The sequence below is a fragment of the Ruditapes philippinarum genome, unplaced genomic scaffold (assembly GCF_026571515.1).
Source record: "Ruditapes philippinarum isolate M1 unplaced genomic scaffold, ASM2657151v2 ctg2173_1_1_1_1, whole genome shotgun sequence".
In the NCBI taxonomy this organism is placed as follows: domain Eukaryota; kingdom Metazoa; phylum Mollusca; class Bivalvia; order Venerida; family Veneridae; genus Ruditapes; species Ruditapes philippinarum.
This window is the reverse complement of record NW_026856084.1, coordinates 1-25,677: the sequence shown is the minus strand read 5'-3', so window position 1 is coordinate 25,677 and position 25,677 is coordinate 1. Positions and strand designations below refer to the sequence as shown.

At 32.2% G+C, this 25,677-nt stretch overlaps 2 protein-coding genes across 2 annotated transcripts; both read left to right on the top strand.

Moving 5' to 3' along the window:
- Positions 1–97: 97 nt before the first annotated feature.
- Positions 98–5,966, top strand: LOC132745336 (cytochrome b-c1 complex subunit Rieske, mitochondrial-like). The gene is made up of 4 exons (XM_060734230.1): positions 98–331; positions 2,721–2,861; positions 4,226–4,528; positions 5,779–5,966. Exons 1-4 carry the CDS (start codon positions 154–156, stop codon positions 5,937–5,939), a joined length of 783 nt encoding a protein of 260 aa, XP_060590213.1. The 5' UTR covers positions 98–153; the 3' UTR covers positions 5,940–5,966.
- An 11,108-nt stretch (positions 5,967–17,074) lies between these two features.
- LOC132745340 (uncharacterized protein CXorf38-like) lies at positions 17,075–25,669 on the top strand (the record flags this gene model as incomplete). The annotated part of the gene is made up of 4 exons (XM_060734235.1): positions 17,075–17,706; positions 19,203–19,361; positions 24,586–24,804; positions 25,621–25,669. Coding segments are annotated over exons 1-4 (991 nt in total), but the record flags the coding sequence as incomplete, so codon positions are not given.
- Between the last annotated feature and the right edge of the window lie 8 nt (positions 25,670–25,677).

The following is a 25,677-nucleotide window of genomic DNA, read 5'->3' as shown; positions in this document are numbered from 1 at the left end:
ATCTTATTTATACAAAAGTATAAATAGAGCACCAGAAACATATCTCTACTTTAAATTATTCCTCAAACAGCATATTACATAAATGACATTTTTTACGACATTTGCCGCAAGTAATTGACCTTCTTCCGTCGTAGGACGTTTGTGAAAAATAAAATGATTTCAATACCGAAATCAGCGGGTGTTACCGCAGTTTCACAGATTGTAAATTGTACTAAGACTTCAGCAGCACCCGTTATTTTAAAGAAACACTTATATAAACGTAATGTATTCCTTCCTACGAAGAAACATACTTTACCAAGTTCTGGCATCGCTGCTTTTGTTGAAATAGGAGGTAAATTCTGGGAATTTCTTATTATTTCAATGTCTTATTGCAAAACCGTTATTTAATAAGTAATTTGCCTTGCAAAGGAAGCCTTTTTTGAAAATTTATAAGACAATTTTATTTTTAATGAGTTTAATAGAACTTCAAGGTAAATGTATCGTATAAGTACCTAATCTCACACCCACCCTATTCTCAAACCTTTCATTCATGAGCTGTTTATTTTTTACTAGAAGTCCCTATGTTGTCATCAATTTGTGTGCATAAAATTTAAGTGTCTGTCAGATAATTCTGCTGCTGTAAAATGAAAACAATGCATAGGAAAGGATATTGACATGTAATAGTGGCAGTTTTAAATGAGATTCGTTCGGACATATAGCGATCACAATTTGGCCGTAATAAGGAACATGTACTCTGTGGGTTTGTTGTTGGGATTCAAGTAACAACTAAGTTAATTTAAATAAACAACAATCTTTTAATCAAGTCCCAATTGTTTTTATAATATCATATAATGAAAGTTTATTAAATAAGTTTCAAGTAAATTTAAATCTTATTTATGATTAGTACAGCTTTATGAATAAATTGATAGATACAGTCGATTTAAATTAACACTTAAAAGTGTTTACTGTAAGACCGAAGTCTTTATTTAAAGTCAAGGCTTGAGCCTTGTTGTACTGACCTAGACGGTACAGCACCGAACTAACAATCAATGACAAGTTTCGGTTATTTATTTGCTTCCAGACAATAAACAAAGAATTGATTGGTTATTCATAAAGATAATCTAAAAATCGATTCGTTTATTATAATGATAAGAGCCAATCAAATCACTTCTTATATAATGCACTTGGCAAGGTAATCAAAATGGATGCCTCCATGAAATAAAGCGTTGTGGAAAGTAAACAAATTATATTTTTTTTGAAAGTTAATGAAAAATCGATCTGTTACAGACATTACATATTTTATTACTTAGTGTAATTTCATACAAATTGCTAATATGACTTATGAAATTAGGCAAAGCCTATGAACGAGGAAATCAGTAAAAAATCCTTTCATTTTTCCGTTTTAAAGGTGTCATTCGGTATTATATGTACCTGCTTACGTTTTCACTCGGAACACTTGACGATTTCAGTGTCTATTCTAGGAGGGGGGATTCACCCATATTTTTGAGAATTCCCCCCTATTTTTTCAAAGGCAGGGGGAAAATTTTACATAGAGAAAGAAGGAAAAAAATCAACAAATGTAATAAATTCTCACTTTTCGATAAAAATCCCCCATTTTTCAAATCCTGTGATTTTTATTAATCCGAAAAGTTGAGATTTGTTCCGTTATCGGAATACACCACCTTTTATCATTGAGTTACATGGCGGCGCCTAACTAGAACTGACACTGAAAATTTCATTGATACGTATAGAATTCTGTATATTTTTTAATTGTTTTTTTATTTGATTTTCTAAATATACACGTGTAGTCTATAGCCGGGCAAGCCAAGCCAAGGACTTTTACCTTTGAAAGTCCTGTAGATTCACCATTAACTAATTTTGAAAGTGAAAATAAGAAACAAAAAAAATCTTAAAGCAGGTACTTCAATGTCAAGTGATAGTCATATGACAATCACTTCATTGACTTAACTAAACAGTAGAATTTTAGAGATTCTTTTAGGTTCTTTATTTTAAAAGGCCATGTCAGTTTTACAGAAGAGGGTCATGCTTTTCCAGGATTGAAATAGAGCTGTTTTAAATGTTGAAATTCAGTTAAATTTTACAGAAATGTTAAAAAGTGATTAAAGTGTACATATATGTAAAGAATTTTTATAAAGATATATTTTTATTTACACTAAAAGACCTCCTGAATGCTTAGAGGTTTGAGAGCTGGTTTGTCCACTACACTACAATCTGTGATTTGAACATAACCAGGTCTAGTACATAGGTGTTTGGCCCATTGATTGGTCACTACCCCCCGGCCCCACCCACCCCTCACCCACTCTACAACCCTCCTACCTCTCAAATCCATGTAAACTGCAGTATTTTTCATTTGAAACATAATAATCAGATACATAATTACAATTTTTGAACCGTTTTTCCGAAATGTCAAATTCCAAATCGTAATGAAACTTATGGTTCTGATGTTCTGCACAGTGCTCTATCCTTTGGTAGTCAACTTCAAAAATTGTTCAAAGAATTTAATTCCAAGCAGAACTCTGGTTGCCATGGCAACTGAAAGAAAAAACTTAAAATATCTTTCTTTTGTTTATATCCCCAGATTAGCTGGGAGAACCCAAAATATTTTCAAATCCGGAGTAAGTTTACTTAGAAGAAAGTATAAATTTTTGCTATATTGCTAACAGGTCCATGCCAAGTGAGGTTCTCCCACACAGTATATATTTTTGCTATATTGCTAACAGGTCCATGCCAAGTGAGGTTCTCACACACTGACGTCAAATTTCCAGACTATGACGTGTACAGAAAGAAGGGAAATATTGACAAACATGATGTCAACAGAAGTGAAACACCCTCTCGTACCTTCTCATATGTAATGGCTGGAGGTACAATTTTCTTAATATTTTTGTTATCTTCGCAAATGAACCAAGGCTTATGTCATTATTGCATATTATTTGAAAAAGTGATTTTAGTGCTGTAAGTTAATTTATACCTATTTTTTTAGGACATTCAATTTGAAATTCTTTTATATTAACTATGTTAAATATATGCATAAAGTATTTGTAGAGGTTAAAGGATTATAAGTAATAACCTGTTTAAATTTGTAAATTGATTATGAACAAATGTACACAATACTTTAGTGTGTATAATTATAAATTAATGATATATTAAAAAAAGAATTGACTACATGTGTAGCTCATCAGCATATTTCCTAAGTTCTACATCTGTACATGAAGTTGTATGCGCATAAACGAAATTTAGGTGAAAAAAGTTTGCTTTGTATTACTATTAGTACATTAGTGTGATACATTCTTTCATGCATTGAATGTGCAGTAAATATTAAATTTGCATAAACTTTTTTCCCCCAAGTTCCAAATACAGTAGACAGATTGAGAAACAGCTACATGTAGGCCTCAGTTTTTACATATAATAAGTATGTATTGTGAACTTAAAACTAAGAAGAAGCTTCCTTTTCCTTTTCAAAATATAAAGAGAAAATAGGAAGTAATCAGAAGTAATCTTGATTATCTGTGTAATAAACAGTTATGTAATTCAATCAGTAACCTGGGAAAAATTAGAGTAATCCAATGTAATTGTAATAAAAAAAAAGGAGTAATTGTAATTTAATCAGTTACAGACGAAAGTAATTTGCCCCAAGTTTGTATTCAAATGGGAGTTCTTTCATGTGAATGAGGATTTATGAACTTTGGTAGTAGAACTACAAAATGCCAGCCTTACCTTGCAACTTTTTCTGAAAACAAATGTCATTGCAAAGCATAATTCACATTGAATTTCATAAACATTATTTGAAAAAAAATCTAATGAAAGGTTGTTTGCATAATGAAAGGATATTACTTTTATTGATGTTTCATGCTTTATAAGATATTATATTATGTACCTTATGTAACAAAGTGTGAGTCAGTGCTGTTCATGAATTGTTTAATACTCATGGAAGATTTGTCATATAATAGGTTAACTCTCTTGTTAGTAATGATTATTATGAAGGATTATTGGCAGCAAATTTTGCTGTAGCTGTTTATTTTGTGGGCCATGGGGGTTTCATGGAGTACTAAGAGAGTATTTTTACCATTCTGTTTATTAATGCATTTTGGTTTTGGAAACTGCATCAAAGCTAAGTGTCTACTTTATTTTGATAACAAAGATGTAAATGTTACAGTGGATTGAAATTGATAAATTGTTTTTACAACCAAAATAAAGTTTGAATATTTTAATTATTTGTACATTATAGCTGGAGCGCTGGGAGGCATCTATATGGGAAAAACTATAGTGGAGAGGGTGGTAACTAGTTTAGCAACTACCAAGGATGTTTTAGCCTTGTCCAAGGTAGAAATAAATTTATCTGAAATACCGGAAGGTAAAAATATGGTATTTAAGTGGCGTGGAAAGCCATTGTTTGTAAGACATCGTACATCGGAAGAAATTGAGACAGAACAAAATGTAAATCTGGCAGAACTGAGGGACCCCCAGCATGATAGTGACCGGGTACAAGATCCTAAATGGCTGGTCTGTCTTGGAATATGCACTCATTTAGGTAAGGAATTCATGTTAAATATTTGTTGTATATTTATATAAGTTAATAAGAGGAGTCTCAGTAGCCAAGTGGTGAAGGTCACTGACTAAATCACGTACCCCCTCACTTCTGTGGAGGGACTTCGGATTCTTTCATGTACATGTAAGGAAGCTATCTAGCTATCTTACAGAAGGTCTGTGGTTTTACTCAGTTTTAAATTTAAAAAAAAGGCATTCAAACAAACAAATTTATAATATAGTAACTTCTGATACAAATATTTTCTTTTTATTGAGTTGTATTTTTCAGTGAACATACCCTGGGTCATTAGGGAAAGAAATAATTCGGAGGATATCTTTGAGTTGCACATTTGCAGGATAACTATTTAGGAATTTTAGCTAAACTTCATTTTAATAAGGTTGTTCAAATTTATTTGCAATGACACCTGTAAGGGAGCTATAGTGAAATCTTGGAGCAGCCCTCTGAAAATTATCAATCAACTGGGTAAAAAAGATGTATAGCATACTGCTACATATATAACCCTTTGGTTTTGGAAATAATACCCATTTTAACAACTTTCCATGAAATAAAGTAAAATACAATGTATATGTGTCTATCAGAGTCATTTTGTTGTAATCTTATTGTCCTGTTAGAAACTGTTGAATTTGAACATATGGCAGTTTGAATGCCATCTTACTTGTTAATTATTTAATTAACTAAAATGATGGTCAGGGGCAGCAAAATCTGATTTTGACTTACTTGCCTGTTATTTTCTGAAGCATTTCTAAAGCTGTCCATAGGATATTAATATAGTAAATTCTTGAAAATTTCTACTTGTCCATAAGGCTGTGGGACAACCTGGGCAATATGGACAATTGATTTTGTGGTTCCTGATATTTTATCATATTCTACACTGTAGTTTTTTTTCTCTCATTAAACAAAGACTAAGCTCTTGAATGTGTTTTTGTATTGAAAAATTAGTTTGTTGAAATTAAACATTTCAAGTGTGGTAGACTTTATGCAAGAAATGATTTCTGACATGACATTTGTATTATCCGTTGCTCGATGCCTGCCCATGAACCGATACCCTTAGGACAGAAATCTGACTGTGCACTATACTGTTGTACCATTTGTAGCTCTATTACTCTGTTCTTTAATAGTGAAATCCCTTTTTAAACTTCAGATAAACTATTTGAAACTCAAAGCAGGGATTAATAATGACACAATTTCATCAGATTTAGGGATATACAAACAGAATTTTTCTTACATTTCAGGGTGTGTGCCAGTAGCTGATGCAGGTGACTTCGGCGGTTACTATTGTCCATGCCACGGATCCCACTACGACGCTGCAGGAAGAATCAGGAAAGGCCCCGCACCTCTGAACTTGGAAGTTCCATTCTATCAGTTTGAAGATCAACTACTTATTGTTGGTTAAAAGTGATAAATTTTAGGCCTTAGGAAATAAATTGAAGAAAAAGAAAACATATGAAAAATATTTATTAATATGGAATTTTATATCATTTTTTTATTGACAGGCATTGGAATATAATTTAATGTTTTCTCTCATTTAATGTTGTTTTTTTTTGTGCAGAATGGAAGAACAGACAAAGTGTTTTGTGATGATATTGACTCCTTTTAAAAGAAGTATTTTGTGTGAATGATGTTGAATAGAAAATGTTATTTAAAATGCCTGATTGTTTGTTTGTTCTTACCCACAAACCCATGTGTTATAAATTTTATATACTGGTATATATATTATATATAATAACTCTAGACTCAATACGTTTTTAGAAAGTTATTATATTCTTCGTGAAGTGCAAGCTGTCTTTAGGAAAAAGGTATATCACACTGATTATATTTTTTCTCTGAAAACCCTGATTTATATCTGTCTAAAGGTAAAAGGTTATATTGCTAATTCATTGATTATAGAAAGGATCTTGATAGCATCAATAGAACTGCACTTTGGCAGAAACAAATAAGCAAAAGTTTTGATAGTAAATGTATAAGGATTATTTATAACATGTATTTACAAGCTAAATCTTGTGTTAAAATTAATTATTTTAGTCATATGTCACAATTTTTTACCAGTCATACAGGTGTTCTTCAACGTGAAAATTGATCTCCCATATTGTTTTAGCTCACCTGTCACAAAGTGACATCGTGAGCCTTTGTGGGCGTCCGGCCATTGTCGGTCCGTAAACTTTTACTTTAAACATCTCCTCATAAACCTCTAAGCCAATTTCATCCAGACTTCACAGGAAAGTTCCTTTGGGGGTCACTTTTAAAAATCGTTCAATGACTTTAATTCTATGCAGAAGTCTGAGAAAAAACTGAAAATGTCTTTTTAGCTCGACTATACAAAGTATATGGAGAGCTGTCCTACTCGCCCCGGCGTCGGCGTCCGCGTCCAGATTTCAGATTAAAGTTTTGGTGCAGTAAAATATTTTTCACTATAACTTTGTCATTTCTTAAGGTATCAACTTCAAACTTCAAATATATGTTCCTTATCATCAACCACATCTTATGTGACAAGGTTCATAACTCTAGCACCAATATTTTCAGATTTATCTCCCCTTGAACTTAGAATTTTCCTTAAAAAATAATATTTTTTACTGTTACTTCTTTATTTCTTAAGGGATCACCCTCATACTTCAAATATATGTACCTTATCATCATCCCCATCTTATGTGACAAGGTTCGTAACTCTAGCACAAATAATTTCAGATTTATCTCCCCTTGAACTTAAAATTTTCCTTAAAAAAATATTATTTTTTACTGTAACTTAAAATTTTCCTTAAAAAAATATTATTTTTTACTGTAAGTTACAGTAAAAAATAATATTTTTTTAAGGAAAATTTTAAGTTCAAGGGGAGATAAATCTGAAATTATTTGTGCTAGAGTTACAGTAACTTATTTATTTCTAAAGGGATCAACTTCATACTTCAAATATATGTACCTTATCATCATCCATATCTTATGTGACAAGGTTCATAACTCTAGCACCAATATTGCAAGAATTATCTCCCCATAAACTTAGATTTTTTTACTAGAAAAATGTTATTTTTTACTATAACTTTTTTAGTTTTAAAGGTATCTACTTCAAACTTCAAATACTTATTCCTTATCATCAATTACATTTTATGTGACAATGTTCATAACTCTTGAAGCAATTGTCACAGATTTATCTCTCTTTGAACTTAGGATTTTCTTTAAGAAATATTATAACTTCTTTACATTTAAAGGTATCTACTTCAAACTTCAAATATATATTTCTTATCATAACACACATGTTGTGTGACAGGGTTCATAACTCTAGCGTGACTATTTCTAGAATTATTTCCCTTGATCTTGGAATTTATGTTAACAAATGTTATTTTTTTACTATAACTTAATACATATTAATACATAATTGATTTTTCTTTCATAGTTTTGTCCTCCTTACTGCGTCCAGTATTTTATTAGTCGAGCTAGGCTGTCTCCTGTGACAGCTCTTGTTTTTAAAGAACCCAAAAAGCTAGAGCTAGATAATTATTTGGCATGAAACATCTTCTTGTGAGTGTCTACCAATTTTCAAATAAAAGCCCAGGGGTTCAAATTGGCCCAGTCCCAGAAAGGTCATTGATTTTCCTAATATGTTGAAAGTAAAAACTTTGAAAAAATTCTTTTGATCTAATTTAATTCCACGCAGAACTCTGGTTGCCATGGCAACCAAAAGAGAAAAGTTAAAAATTCTTAATATAATCCAACATAGGAAAATCCATTAACACATTGTAATTGGTTCTTATTATATGTCCATTTTTCATGACGAGATAAGTAGACACCTTTTCTAAATTTTAGACTTTTCTATATTAACAGATAATTTCCAATCATTACAATATTTTGACAAAATATTTAATTGTTGTTGTAACCCATTTACAGTATCAGCAGTCAAAGCAATATGATCAGCAAATAGTAAAAGTAAAATTATTACAGTATGTGGTGACAGCTGTATTCCAGCAATACCACTGGTTGCTATAGCATCGTACAGTTCATTTATAAATAGAGAAAAAAGCATCTGGCTTAGATGACAGCCCTGACGTAACCCAAGAGGACACTCAAAAAATTCACTATGTTTAGAATCCATTCTGACACGAGCTTTGACAGAATTATAGATACCTTTTATTGCCCTTAAAAGATTACCTTTAATGCCCCGATGATGTAAAACTAAATCAACTTTGATCTGTCGATGCTGTCAAAGGCTTTTTTAAAATCAATAAAAGCCACATACAACTTTCTACGTTTTTGACATAAAAACTTATTTGCAATAGAATAGAGTTTAAAACCATTATCTATAGTAGAATACCCAGAACGAAATCCTGCTTGTGCCTCTGTTAATCTGTCATATACACTTGTAAAAAATTTAATTCGTTTGTTTAAAATACTAATATATATTTTACTACAAATTTCTAACAAAGCTATTCCCCTGTAATTATCAGAGTTATGAGTTGGCCCTTTTTATACGCCCGTTTGAAAAACGGGACGTATTATGGGAACGCCCCTGGCGGGCGGGCGGGCGGCGCCCAATTTTGTCCGGAGCATATCTCCTACATGTATGGAGGGATTTTAATGAAACTTCATAGAAATGTTCACCACTATGAGGAGCAGTGTCGCGCACATGAACCAGGTCTCTAGGTCAAAGGTCAAGGTCACACTTAGAGCTCATTGAAAAATGCTTGTCCGGAGCAAAACTTCCACATGTGTAGAGGGATTTCAATATTACTTGGCACAAATGTTCACCATTGTGAGGCGGAGTGTCGCGCGCAAGATTCAGGTCCTTGCGGCCAAGGTCAAGGTCACACATAGAGGTCAAAGTTCAGATAAAAATATGAAGATGTGTATATGGACCATTTAGTCATCATTTATTGAGGGATTGTAACACAAATGGTCATTATCAAGACTATGGCTGTGATACATATAATTTAGGTCAATATATACACGGTCAAGGTCACTAAAGATGATGAAATATCCAGATTTTGTAAATAGAATTTAATCAAAGGGCGACAACAAAGTTATTACTTTGTTCATAAATGACTTACACAATTACTCCCCTTGATCTACTTTCACTTTCAATTCTAAAAATAGAATTTAATCAAAGGGCATAAAATAATCCTCTTTCTTGGACTTGAGTATGTTCTAAAGAATGTAACATTTATTTACACATGTTTCATTCATTGTTCAAGATTCTTAACTGTGATAACTATGGTGTTCTGTAGACTTGGTATTTGTTCATAAAGATCATACAGTAATTACCTTATCAAATGTAAATACTTTCTCATAGAAATTTAATTATATTTTAATTTTCAAGTAAATATCAGTTCAGCTCTCCTACATGTATGGAGGGATTTTCATGAAACTTCATAGAAATGTTCACCACTATGAGGAGCAGTGTCGCGCACATGTACCAGGTCTCTAGGTCAAAGGTCAAGGTCACACTTGGAGCTCATTGAAAAATGCTTGTCCGGAGCAAAACTTCCACATGTATAGAGGGATTTCAATATTACTTAGCACAAATGTTCACCATTGTGAGGCGGAGTGTCACGCGCAAGATTCAGGTCCTTGCAGTCAAGGTCACACATAGAGGTCAAAGTTTAGATAAAAATATGAAGATGTGTATAGGGACGATTTAATCATCATTTATTGAGGGATTGTAACACAAATGGTCATTATCATGACTACGGCTGTGACACATGTACTTTAGGTCAATATATGCAAGGTCACTAAAGATGGTGAAATATCCAGATTTTGTCTGGAGCATATCTCCTACATGTATGGAAGAATTTTTATAATACTTTATGGAAATGTTCACCACCATGATATGTATTGCTCCATGCATGATCCAGGTCTCCAGGTCAAAGGTCAAGGTCACACTTAGAGCTCATTGAAAAACGCTTGTCCGGAGCAAAACTTCTACATTCATAGGGGGATTTCAATATAACTTGGCACAAATGTTCACCATTGTGAGGCTGAGTGTCGCATGAAAATTCAGATCCCTGCGACCAAAGTCAATGTTACACATAGAGGTCAAAGTTCAGATAAAAATTTGAAGATGTGTATAGGGACCATTTAGTCATCATTTATTGATGGATTGTAGCACAAATGGTAACTATCATGACTACAGGTGTGACACATTTAATTTAGGTTAATATTTGCAAGGTCAAGGTCACTGGAGATGATTAAATATCCAGATGTTGTCCGGAGCATATTTTCTACATGTAGGAGGAATTTTAATGTTACTTTATAGAATTGTTCACCACCATGAGACTTAGTGCCCTGCACATGAACCAAGTCTTTAGGTCAAAGGTGAAGGTCACAGTTAGAGCTCATAGAAAAACGCTTGTCTGGAGCAAAACTTCTACATGCATAGAGGGATTTCAATATAATTTGGCACAAATGTTCATCATTGTAAATAGAATTTAATCAAACTGTTTCAGCTCAGTTATAGTATTTTTAATCTCGTCATCTGTAATTTCACCATTAAACAATATGTTTTCTACTTCATTTTCTGCTCCACTGTAACAGTTGTTGTATAAAACATCATTTTCACTATAGCTAATTGATTCATCATTTACAGCATTACTTTAATAAACAGTATTTGTATCAGATTGAAAAACTGATTTGAATGATCATACCATTGATTTGAAGATATTTGAGGCCTTGTTTGTGTTGTTGTTTTCTTCAAAAATTGCTTTTGGTTATCAACAGAAGCCATAATTGAATGAAGGGTACATCTATCAAAATTTGACTTCTTTACCTTACACAACTTATTAAAATTCCTTTCACAATCAACATATTGATTCAAATCACTGAGACTTACAGTCATGATCAAACCATTTACATTTATATCATGTGTTTCTTATTATTATTTTCCTTTTGAATTCAGAACAAGTAGCCAGTATTAGTTGCTAAAAACATTAATATCATCATCTATATTGTTAGATCTGTCACCAATCATTTCATGAAAGGGCTTATGATACTTACTTCAAGATTGCCTTTGTAAATTTGTTCATCACCTAAACTATCAAATCTATAGCATACAGTACCTTCATTAACATTAATTACATTATCATGATTAGGTTTAACTTGATTTGTTTCCAATTTTAAAGAACATAACACAGGCATGTGTTTGCAAATAGGCATGTCATCAACCACAAATATACATAAACACATTTTACAAGAAATAAAATATCTATCACACTACACCCAGATGAGTCGATATATGTAAATTCACCTTTTCCTGCATCTTATTTACTATAGATACACCATATGTTTTACAGAATTAAAGTAGTTCTCGTCCTCCTTTATTAACACACTTACCACAAGAGGATATTATTGTTGTTATAGTTTCATTTAAAATATACTCCCTAAACATTGGAACATTGTTATCAGATAGAACAAAATCATCTAAGTCTGAAGTCCGTGCATTAAAATCTCCACATATGAACAATTCAGATGAGATGAGATTATCATTACTAAAAAGTTCGTTTTCAAGACATTGAAAGCCTGTCTCTAGCTCATTGTCGTAAAAAGGAGAACCAGTTGGTGGCATGTAAACACAGGCATACAAAATATTTGATGCAAATCCAAATAATTCTTTGTCAATATTTAGCATAACACCAAATTTAAAGCTGTTACAAATTTGTTTAATAAGCCTGGTCAGATAGTCTTTTATCATGACAATAACACCTGCCATATTTCGGCCACCCTTATTTGAATTTTTTGCAGGACAAATGAATTTGGCAAAATTAGGAAAATACTATCAGCTTTATAACGATCAGTTTCCCAAGTTTCTGTTAATCCAATCACATCAAACTGGTTTATATAATAAATGAATAAATCATTCTCTACTTTACTGCTTAAACCCTCAATATTCTATTCTAAAATGTTATATCTTGTATGGCACCTTGACCTGAACCCTATAGTGAACTTGTTTGAGACTGGCTTAGTACGATAGTGTCTGTGCTTACGTCATGTCTATTTTCAATATCTGAATAGTGTTGAGACATTGAACGATTGACTCTCTTAAAAAACTCTCGTCTGCACACCATTCTGTATCCCTGAGCTATCATTCTCGTTTGTTCTTGGTATGATATGTAAACGACCACCTTTAAAATACCCCTTTGACCTTTTGCTTTTAGACTTTTAAGTGTGTTTTGCTGCCTTATTGTCAAATCATTTGCACCACGAATACCAATATTTCGTAGTGACTCACGGCCTTTTAATACGTTCAGTTTAGTGTTGAAGTCAGTCAGTTTAACAAGCACCATTCGTGAAAGTTCATTATCTTGTCTACCCATTCTTTTTGCAAAAATGATATCTTTATCATCAATATTTATATCAGGACAGGCAACATCAAGAACTGACTTCCTAATCAAAGATTTCAAGGTGTCATCAGTTTCATTGTATTGTTCAATAAGACCAAATATTCTGATTAAATTCTTGTTGTAAATAACTTATCAATCTGATCTGCTAGTTGATCACACATGTCACAATGTTTTTCAAATTTCATGTCCAGTGCATCTATATCATCTACAACAATGTCATGTGAGTATTCAAAATTGTACATTTTATTGTCTAGTTCATTCACTTTTTCAGTTGTTATTTTTTGACAATCCTCAACAGTATCTAATCTTTCTCGTATTGATGATAGTTCATTTTTGCACTCACAATTTCCGACTTGACTGACAGAATTTCATGTTTTACTTCATAAATTTCTTTTGAGGTTTTAATGTTAGAAGCTGCAATGGCATCGAGAATAGATTGAGTCTCTGCAGATGGTCCTGGATTAAGTTCAACATCCGATGATAGGATAAGTAACCGTTCAGTTAAAAATATGTACAAACTTGTACTTGTGGTTTCATCATAAGTTGGTAGAGTGTTGATACTTGTTCCTGTTTTTTAAAGCATATTGCTTTGATGGGCCTGGAGCAAACGTCATGATTAATAGTAATGTTTTCATATATATTCTGTCTGTATAATAATGTACATGCTAGGAGCACTATTCCTGATGACACTGACAGAGCGCACAATACAACATATATTTGCTGATTTTGTATTTGTACAATTCACATATGATGTTGTAGGTAAAATTTTACATGTTAATGGTCACAACAAAACCATCCTATACACATTCGATATAATGAAATATCTATACCCATGGTTTTTGATGCTATTTATTTCAAGTATTATTTGAAACAAAACTACAGTTAGCTCTTCAATTGTTCACCCCAGCTTGATAGAAACAGTTATGAACAATTATATGCTAGTAGTTGAATGGTCAACAATCTAAACTGTGCCTAAAGGTATAAATATCACTTCTTTGTTAGTGTTTAAGTCCAAGCTTTTCAAATAATTTCCAATAAATGTATGTTGAACAAAGAAACAGTCAATTGGTTATCAATATTTTGTCTATAACCCTTTAATGAAAACCTATTTCATAAATTTAATGTTACCATCTTCTGCAGAGTTTTGTCAAGAATCTATCAGTATAAATCGCATATAAATCCAAGCAAAATAATTCACAATAAATCCAGTTTTTTTTTCAAAACATACAAAATACAACTTCTCACACCTTTTACACACCTTTTAAATTATAAAAAACTTCAAAAATCTTCTTTAAAAATCCAAAGAGATAGAGGTTAGTTACTCAGCATGTGAAGTCTTCTTATAGGTGTCTACCAAGTTTGTTCAGATAAAAGCCCTTGGGTCAAAGTTGGCCCATCCCCGGGCCCCCGGGGTTGATTGATTTTTCTTATAATTGTACACATCTTTTAGCAATAACAACCAGTAATGTTTGTACACATGCACTTTATTCAGATACAAATATGAACTTGGTGGTATCAGTTTTAGATTTATATTTTATAACTGCTTTTGTTTGTAGATAACAATATTACTTGTTCCTTGTCATGGAGAGTTTTATATTCAGGTGAGTAATTCCAGGGTCATCATGGCCCTTTTGTCTTAATTTTTAAATGATTTAAACTTTTTATGCCCCGGAGGGAGGAATAATTTAATCGCACCGTCTGTCCGCCCGTCTGTGCGTCCTCACATAATTCGTGCCAGACTGTAACTTTGTCATACATTGAGAGATTTTGAAATAACTAAGCACAAATGTCTACCACATCAAGACGATGTGTCGCGTCCAAGAACCACGTCCCTACCTCAAAGGTCAAGGTCACACTATCATTTTGAAGTTTCACATTATCGCAATTAGAGTAAATAGGTACACACATTCGTGTCCGGACTGTAACTTTGTCATGCATTGAATTATTTAAAATAACTTGGCATAAATGTCAACCACATTAAGATGATGTGTCGCGTTCAAGAATTACGTCTCTACCTCAAAGTTCAGGGTCACGTTTCACATTATCGCAATTAGAGGAAATAGGTACACACATTCGTTCCGGACTGTAACTTTGTCATGCATTGAATGTTTTTAAAACAACTAGGCATAAATGTCTACCACATCAAGACGATGTGTCGCATCCAATTACGTCCCTACCTCAATGGTCAAGGTCACACTATCATTTTGAAGTTTCACATGATCGCAATTAGAGAAGATAGGTATACACATTCGTGTCCGGGCTGTAAATTTGTCATGCATTGAATGATTTTAAAATAACGAGGCATAAATGTCAACCACATTAAGATAATGTGTCACGTTTAAGAATTACGTATCTACCTCAAAGGTCAATGTCACACTATTATTTTGGAGTTTCATATCATCATAGTTAGAATTAATAGGTACACACAATCGTTTCCGGGCTGTAACTTTGTCATGCATGGAAGGATTGTAAAATAACTTGGCATAAATGTCTACAGCACGCGTCGAATAATCACCTCCCTACCTCAAAGGTCAAGGTCACACTTCCATTTTGAAGTTCATTTCATCAAAGTAAGAGTTTTTAGGTACACACATTTGTGTCCGGGCTGTAACTTTGTCATGCGTCGAAGGATTTTAAAATAACTAGGCATAAATGTCTATCACATCAAGACGATGTGTCGCGACAAAGACCCATATGTCCCTACCTTTAAGGTCAAGGTCACGCTTATAGTTTGGAGGTACTTATTCTCTTGAGAAGAGTTTGAAGATAAACATACATGTCCGGACTGTAACTTTGTCATGCATGAAAAGATTTTAAAATAACTTAGCACAAATCTACCACATCATGACAATGTGTCGTGGCTAAGGTTCATGTCCGTCTGTCCGTGTTTCTCTACTTACACAACAATCATGTCCAGACTGTAACTTTGTCATGCATTGAGGGATTATGAAATAATTTGGCACAAATGTCTATCTCATAACTACATTTTGTCGCGTCCAGGAACCACGTCCCTTCTTCAAAGGTCAAGGTCACACTTATATTTTGAAGGTTCATGCTATCACAATTAGAAATTACAGGTACAATAATACAAAAAACAATATTCAGCAAATAGTTACTTTCATTCTCTTTTCTTTTCATAATACCTGCATGCTTAAGAAACCTTTTCGGGTGCATTCGTCACTTGTGTGACAGCTCTTGTTCTTTCACAACATTTTAATGGTCTGGATCTATTTACAATACCCTGAGTGATTCTGATGTTTAAGTTGTATGTACTTATATATGCTGTCGAAACAGTAATATTTGCTGGAGCTGCAAACAGCACTAAATTCACTGTCAAATCGTTGTCATTTTATTTTATGGCATTTACAGTCAGGTTAATCTTTATTAGACCAAAAATGTGTTGTAACTCCCGTGGACGAGTGTTTGTAAATTACAGAGATTCACTAGATTTATCAAATTAATAATGTTGCCACTTCTCTTCCATTGTTTAAGAAAATTTTAAAAATAGACTTAAAGACCAATTCATTCAAAATTGGCAAAGTGAAATCTCAGAATCGATTAAATGTCTGAATAATAGAATTTACAAAAGTGAATCCTATATCACCATCTGTAGTAATATTGTATCATAAATTGCCTGTTGTGTCTGGTAGATTTTGTAATATACCAAGATAATTAGTGTGTAACATGTGCAATACTAGCTCACTTGGAGATAAATTTATCATAACTTGAAATAGCAAATAACGGAAATTTAAGGACCGAGAATGCGATTGACTATCAAACTCCCACGCAGTAATCTCGCCCTACAAGATTAGATCGTTCATTTTATCCGGTTTAACGCCCAAACATGGCCGGTTCTCAAGATCGGAAAGATTTTTGATATCAGGTATTAATATTGAAACACTATTTTCGTAAAGATAACATATTATCATTCATATGTTGTGAAATTCTTTTACAATGTTTTAAAAACATTCTTTTAGAACTACATGTATTAAGTATATGTTTTGATTTTATGAGCTATTTTGACATTCTTTTATTTGTTGTTTTAACAGTTTATAGACTTTAATCAGTTTCAATTATGATTGTTTCTACTTTGAATTTAACATGATGAGAAGAGAAATGATATTATTGTTTTTATTCATTTAAGTGAAAGAGAAGGGGAAACGAATTATATATATATACATGATTGGAAGTAAAATGTTATTGTTTTTCTTCATTTAAGTGCAAGTAAACGGGAAAACGAAATTGACCTTCAGATAAAGATAAAAACGTCATAAAACAATGAGTCATCAAAGTGAAATAGAGAAAACGAAGTATAGAAATTGGGTGAAAGGAGGATTAGCTTTGAAATATTTTAGGGAAGGTATAAAAGGGTTTGCAGATAAAATTGTTAAACAGGAACATCAGAGAATTCTAAGTGTCGCAGGACATACAACTGGTCTCCCGTGCAACCAGTGTTGTATCAAAACATTACGACCAATACACAGATGCATTAAAGATCAATCCAGCGGCAGACCTTTTTGCCCCTTGGTTCAAACCCATTGCAGTTGTATGGACTTAAAAGCAAAACCATGTCCGAATAAAATATGCGATATTGTTTTGGAAGAAGTATTGAACAATCACGCATCGACACCGCCTCAACCCAACTGGAGAAATACAGATATACAGAAATGGGTTGTTTCACCTTGGGAAATAGCCAAATGCTTTATACAAGCGCCGGGATATTCATCAAAAACTGGCATAGCTGATGTTGACTTATCAGGGTTATTACATATCTTCATCTACAACTTTAGTTTTCACGAGCACTTTTCATGCAGCGTTACTTCAACAGATCGATTGAAAAAGGTATTTATGTTAATCAGTTTGAAATTGAAAACACACATTATTTAATTTTAGACATTATTCAGAAATCTTCTTACTGATAAGAAAACACAAAAATTTATATCTTTATTTTCTTTGTGTGTCATATATCTTAGAATTGCTAAATGTGATCGTTTTGGCATGGAAGTTCACTGCAACTACATGTATTATGCATTTATTGTGCAATTATAAAAATAATTAACATTGGTAAATTATGTGACTTATTCAACAGGTTATAATTTTAGATTTGATGTAGAACAAGAATAAACTTCTGCTATGATAGATCTTTACTTCTATCATTATTTTTAAGTAGTTTTTTCACTGTAATACATGTATATTTATGTATTGTCCAGGTCAAGCAAATATAACTGGCAAGACGAACTTGTTTGGTATGAGATAAAACACAACATTTAGGTTGAATGAAATAAGGCATTTATTAAATGCCATAAATGACAAATGTTACATAATAACATGGCGTGTACATATTTGTATCGAAATAACCAAACTGGGAGGAAAAAATGCCATAAATGACAAATGTTACATAATGACAAACATGGCATGTACATATTAATTTTGTATCGAAATAACCAAACTGGGAGATAAAACCCGCAAGATTATGATATACATTGTAATCTAATGATTAACCACAAAATCAAAATAAACTTTCAAATAGACAACAATCTTAGCAAAAGTCATAATAGATGACAAAGATTAACCAAAAACCACCTAAACAAATATAATAATATGGATTGCTGATCAAAAACAATTGACCAAAAAATAGTTTTCAAATCGTGGTCGACTCGCCCAGGAAAAACCATAGTTTGGAAACCTGTGCGGCCTTTTATCTTGTGTCAAGTACCACTTGATGCAGGGCTACATCCTTGAAAAATATTTAACACATTCTATACATGAATAAGTGTATTCATAAGTATTTATGACAACCAATAAAATTTTTGAAAGAGGTAATATAACATCGACTAGTTTTATCAATCTTTGCATGAACAATATACATTTATATTTATGGTGTACATCATAAATAGTTGCATAAGTATTTTGAGATGAAAAATAAGAGAAACGACTGTATTGGTATTTATATCAACAACAAAATTTGAAAGAGGATGGAATTGGAGGAGGTGAATTTTAGAAATAAAGAATGGCGAGAATCATTCCTCGCCAAAATTATTTCTTTGTGATAGATCTTATGTAATCATTGGTTAATTAACATCACATGATTTAGGTCTTGATATCGATTGGCTAAGACGTACTTAGCTAAAACCCGACGCATAACGGGTAATATTCTGTACAGTAATGAGAATAGGGACCAATGACATAAATAATTTTATGTGAGCATAAAATCTTATTTATGTATTGTCCAGGTCAAGCAAATATAACCGGCAAGACGAACTTGTTTGGTATGAGATAAAACACAACACTTAGGTTGAATGAAATAGGGCATTAATTAAATCTTATTTATTTTGCAGGCTTTGCAAATACGAAATGATATATTCCATTCGCCAAATATGGAGATTGATGACACCGAGTTTAACACATGCATAGATAACATTCTTGACATTCTTGGAGATGATAAGGAACTGAAATCATTAGACGACGTTAAACAAGCTGTTTCTAACTTGAAAGAGGTAAATCATATCTTGTTTATCAGCAATTTGTATGCTGATTGCTGTATTGCCCACCGTTTTAAGGAAAAAATAAGGTTATCGGACTTCAAATAAATTACGTTAAATATGTGTTTATGTTTTGGATAATTTTACTAACTACAGACCTTACATAAATTATTCATTTCTAACAGCTATCTCCGTTTTTCAAATAGGTTAATCCTTTTGTGAATTCACTTCAAATAAGTACATACTATGGAGCAGAATTGTAGTATTTGATAATGTATAAAATGAATTTTTCGTGTATGCAATTCCTTTTTCATTTTCTTCAATTATTACTATATCCGCTGATTTTTAACCAGGTTTTCCGAAGGAAAAAACTGGTTATTAGATTGAGGTATGTCGGCGGGCGGACGGGCGGGCGGGCGTAAACAATTTCTTCTGTGCGCAACTCCTTCTACATTTCTCAACGGATTTTGACCAAACTTTCACAGAAGCTTTGTCATCAAGTGCCCTGGCGCATATTGTCGGGGTTTTGGGATTGGATAATATTTGACCTAATTATGGCCCTTTGTTTTTTTCCTTATATAGAATATATAGTGAACAATTTCTTCTGTGCGCAACTCCTCCTACATTTCTCAACGGATTCTGACCAAATTTTCACAGAAGCTTTGTCATGAAGTGCCCTGGGGCATGTTGTCTGGGTTTTGCGATTGAATAATATTTGACCTAATTATGGCCCTTTGTTTTTTTTCCTTATAAAGAATATATAGTGAACAATTTCTTCTGTGCCCAACTCCTCCTACATTTCTCCACGGATTTTGACCAAACTTTCACAGAACCTTTGTCATCAAGTGCCCTGGCGCATATTGTCGGGGGTTTTGGGATTGGATAATATTTGACCTAATTATGGCCCTTTGTTTTTTTTTCCTTATATAGAATATATAGTGAACATTTTCTTCTGTGCTGAACTCCCTCTACATTTCTCAACGGATTTTGACCAAACTTTCACAGAAACTTTGTCATCAAGTGCCCTGGTGCATGTTGTCAGGGTTTTGTGATTGGATAATATTTGACCTAATTATGGCCCTTTGTTTTTTTTCCATATACAGAATATATAGTGAACAATTTCTATCGTGCGCAACTTCTCCTACATTTCTCAACGGATTTTGACCAAACTTTCACAGAAGCTTTGTTATCAAGTGCCCTGGCGCATATTGTTGGGGTTTTGTGATTGGATAATATTTGACCTAATTATGGCGCTTTGTTTTTTTTCCTTATACAGAATTATCAATATATAGTGTACACATTCTTCTGTGCTGAACTCATCCTACATTTCTCAACGTATTTTGTTCAAACTTTCACAGAAGCTTTGTCATCAAGTGCCCTGGCACATATTGTCGGGGTTTTGTGATTGGATAATTTTTGACCTAATTATGGCCCTTTGTTTTTTTTCCTTATACAGAATATATAGTGAACACTTCTTCAGTGGCAATTCCTTTTACATTATTCATGTTTTACATTGCACATAGTTACATTGTTTGTTGCTTGTATTTGTATTTCAAATACAACATATTTATCTACAATGGTGATAATTGAAAACCTGGTTTCATGGCATTGCCATGTTTCTTGTTCGAATTGCATTCATATCAATACACAGCTATCCGTGGTACTTTTATATTGCTACTCTGCAAATATATGAGGACTCGATCAGAGAGGATCAGAGTGTCACTCAATATTGAATTTATTCAATCAAAGTGATAAAGTACAAGGCTGTCGATATTTTAAAACAATGAACAGAGGGTCGGATACCTTGTAATAATTAAAACTACATTCTAGGGATTTAATTAGTCTGACCTTGATGTTGAAGAAACCTTTTATTTTTGAAATTATTTTCGACATTAAATCATTGGTTGGTGTGTCAACTGCGAAGAGTTGTACTTGTTCCGGACGTGGCTATGCGTAGTAACTTTTACTCGTTCATCGTATCGACCTCGATATTTCACAAAACTTGCCGAAGATTTTGTTCGTGGCTTTGTATGCATTTTTTTAGAATTACTAATATGGCATTTGCGTTAATCTAGGAATTGAAACAACAACAACAAAAAAGCTTTTGCATAAACATGTTGCATTTTAATGTTAGGTTTCCAGCTCAAAGGTCGAGGTTACCATTATACGTCAAAAGTCATGGATATGAATAGATGGTTGTTTTTTTCATAAATTAATTATGGATGGGTTTTGAAACAGTTATGCATAAACATGCTGCCTTTAGAACAATAGAGGCAGTGACAGTAACATGTTTTAAACTGAGAATTATAGACACATGTGTCCTTCAGTAAGTAAAAAAAAAAATCTAATATATGCTCTTCCCTATAAAAAGCAAAAACCCAACTGATGCGTTTTCAAAGTTCGTCAGTGTATTAGTCAATAAAATGTCACGGTCACTGTGGCCGTCCCTCATCATGAATAACTTGACAAATCATAATTCTTCAATTCTCTGATTTCATGAGGTTATTACTCACTACCTGTTTGTTGATATTGATTTTTAGAACAGTAAGTCAATAGTCAAGATCAGTATTAACTACACCACCAGAAGATATAGTTGCTGTACGGATTTTGACGACATTATGTCTATCATTGCTTATATAACAGTCAAGGACACTGTAAAATAGTGAAGTTTGCCCAAACCTGTTGGTACAAATGTTACATATTCTGGTTTTGATTGATGTATTTGTATAATTTATAACATCAGACATACTAAATCAAACACTTTAATCTTCAAATTTTTCAAGTGTTTGAAAAATAGTCTTTATATTTTCTTATAAAAATTTACAATTGGAAATCCAAATATGTATAAATCATAATAAGTTTGAAAAACTATTAGTTAAGAATAAACACACGTGCTAAGAACAAAGTTTCAAGTTTCAAGTTTATTTCAAAGTACATTTGGACAATATGTCCATGCATACACAGTACATATAACAAAGCATACAATACAATCAAATGGTCAATGTCACACTTTATAAAACATATATCATTAAGTTACACAGTATTTTAGCAATCAGAAAACGTAAACTATAGATAGAATATACTATCAACATGTCTCAATTCATATACTTGTAAATAAATACTAAGGAAAGATACCATCCTATTAATAAGGAAGTAAATCACAAAACAAAACGAAAATAAGTGTATGTAAGATACAGTTATACAGCGTTTGGGACAAACTTTTGATTAACTATAAAGTATATTTGGTCTTTTCCAAAAGTGTTTTTTTATATATTTTTTCGTAATTCATTATATAGAGAACATTTCTAAAATAAAGTGAAATTCATCTTCCAAAATAAAACAATTTTTTACATTTCCTATCATCAAAAGGTTAGCACTAGGTTTATTCCACCTGCCGGTTTCAATCTCGAGTCTATGTGAAGAAACTCTTAGCCGGGACAGAGCAATTCTAAATTTTTCAATATTAATACAGTTTAAATACTTTTGAAATTTAAAATCTGCAAATATTACATATGTACGAGCTCTAGTTGAGTTATTTATTTCTGAAAACCAATTTTGGATAAAAACATCATTTACTCTTTGTTTTACTAAACTAATAAATACATCTACATTGCCTACGCCTTGAGATAACCATGCATCATTAAAACCAAGCGACTGTAATAAATCTTTAACACTTCTAACCCATGTTTTTTTGTTAGGTCTTACCTGTAACTCTCTGTACAATAAATCATAAACTATTTTAACATATTTTATATCTTCAAGCTGTATAATTTTAAGCCAATATTTTATTACACTTACAATTCTCTGCATTTCAAATTTGTTCTACCTAATTCACCATAAATAAAATTGTTCTGAGTTTGTAGTCTTGACGCCTAACATTTTTTTACAAAAAATTTAAATGCACTTTTTCTAATTTATCAACAATCATATATACCGCTTATCTCTGAAGCATAAATTCAAAATTGGTGAGATCAATTTATCAAAAAGGTCTAGTTAATGTTTCACAGTTATACATGGGAATTAATCAAATTCTAGTTGTAATTTTATATAATGCCTTCAAAGCCTGACCAGATAATGTTTCAAAAGAAGTATTAAAAGATCCACCAGTTGTAAAGACTACTCCTAAATAAGTAAATTTTTCGGCAATTTCTAAATTTTCTCCTTTATATACGAATGAAATGTTATGTCTTAATCTGCCTTTTTCTGAAAATCATTATTTTAGTTTTCTTAATATTTACAGTTAATCTCCACTTATCACAATAATTCTCCAAATAACAATAAACCTTTATGTAAGCCTTCTTCTGTTTCAGATAGAATAACGATATCATCTGCGCATATAAATGTAAAACAATTTTAAGAAACCTAAATCAACTCCTTCAAATTTTCATAATAGAATATTCTTCTATATCATTAAGATACATGGCGAAAAAAAAGATGATAAAGACTCTCCTTGGGGGCGCCTAACACACATGAAAATTCTTCACTCAAACATTTTTGATATTTTATTCTGGGATCCTACACTTTCGTACATTGATTTAATAACGTCTAACATTTTACCTCTTACACCATATTTAATTAATTTAAACCATATAATATCTGTAACTAAATAGTCAAAAAGCCTGAGTAAAATCAACAAACGCAGCATATAGTTTCTTATTGTTATTCAACATATATGTAATAAGGCCGTGCAAAACAAAAATGTTATCTATGGTTCCCATTTGTTGTCTAAAACCGGACTGAGCTTCAATGTAGACGTGATATTTTTCTGCCCAAGTATTTAATCTATCATTTAAATTTTGTAAAAAATAATTTACCTAAAAGAACTTAGTAAAGTAATTCCTCTATAGTTACTTGGGTCATTAATGTCACCCTTTTTATGAAGCGGTACTATAAGCCTTCGGTCCATTGTTCCGGGAAAGTAACCTTAATCAAATATTTTATTAAAAAGATTATTTAGAGTATTTACAAAATGAGTTGAACAGGAACCGTATTTAAAAAAATTCATTTAATAAGTAGTCGGAACCTGCTGATTTCCCAGAGTTTAAGTTTTTACATGCTTTTATTTTTCCAGGTTACTAAAATGGTATATTTAACTCAGAAAACATAATATTTAATTCACCATCCAAGTACCTATTATTAAAATATAAAACATCTTCATCTGGTTGATAAAAAAACTGAATCAGGATCATTTATAGCTTTAAAATAACGTTGAAAACAAATGAATATCTATTTAACACAGTTGAAGAACAAGGGTTTCATTATAACCACACATAGCGAGTCTGAAGTATGTAGAGCTTCAATAGCATCAATCATTCAGCATACTGATGAGCTGACAGACAATATTGAAAAGATAACGGAATCTGTCAGAGCAAATGTTTTGGAATATTCGAGGAATGACTGCGAAGTTTTGAAGCAAAGGGTCGAAAGACTTGAAACAAATGTTGCATCAATGCAACAGGTATTTTTGATTTGTTTTTTTTAAATGTAACAGCTGTAACACCTAAATGTTATTGTTGATGAAATCAATAACGCACATGCCTGTTAGTCTTGCTGGCGCATAAACTGTGGCAGAGAAACATAGCGACTAAGTTAATTTTTGAAGTAATTGTGTTTAGCCTTATTTCTTTTATATTAGCCTCTCTTATTAAATGCTTCCAGCACAACAAAGTAATAAGGGCAGTATACTGGATTCAGAATATCCATATATCTAGCCGTAGGGTTTTGATAGTCCAGGATATAATAAAAAACCCATTGGAGGTTTCAGATTGAAATTTCACAGATGAATATATATTATCGAAGTTCTTTCATCAGTATTAGAATGACCAACTTACCCAATTTCACAGATATAAATTAAATGTAGTGCCAGAGAACTAAAAATCCCGTTTGCACAATAACGGTAAAACCTATTTCCATGAGCTTAGTTGCCAGTTTTAACTAATAGTATCCGAATGAATCTTCTCAAACTTCCTTCTCATTCTATTCAATTATTTATATACTGTTTATGTTCTCTTAGCTAAGATCTTTTGAACTATAATTAGTTTCACTATGATTTTATTTCAGCTATAGGGCTATATATCTTTGATTTGTTTTCATTCAAAATCTGGTACAAATAAAATTTATTGTTTCAAACAATGTTACAAATCCTGTCATAATATAACTGCATAGTACAAATATATGGATTGAAATTAAGTTTACCTATTGTTTTATAACATGATTATTACAATGTATGTGAATGTTGTAAATTCATATAAATATATTACTGGTATATTTTTAGCGTCTGTCGAATCTAGAAAGGAAAAAAGAAGAAATGGATGCCATACGTTGTAAGCAA

Excerpts from the sequence above, each read along its gene's own strand:
- LOC132745336 (XM_060734230.1), top strand. The coding sequence starts at position 154 with ATGATTTCAATACCGAAATCAGCGGGTGTTACCGCAGTTTCACAGATT. Across the intron at positions 2,862-4,225 it reads CTCATATGTAATGGCTGGAG|CTGGAGCGCTGGGAGGCATC; the intron begins GTACAATTTTCT and ends TGTACATTATAG. Across the intron at positions 4,529-5,778 it reads TGGAATATGCACTCATTTAG|GGTGTGTGCCAGTAGCTGAT; the intron begins GTAAGGAATTCA and ends CTTACATTTCAG.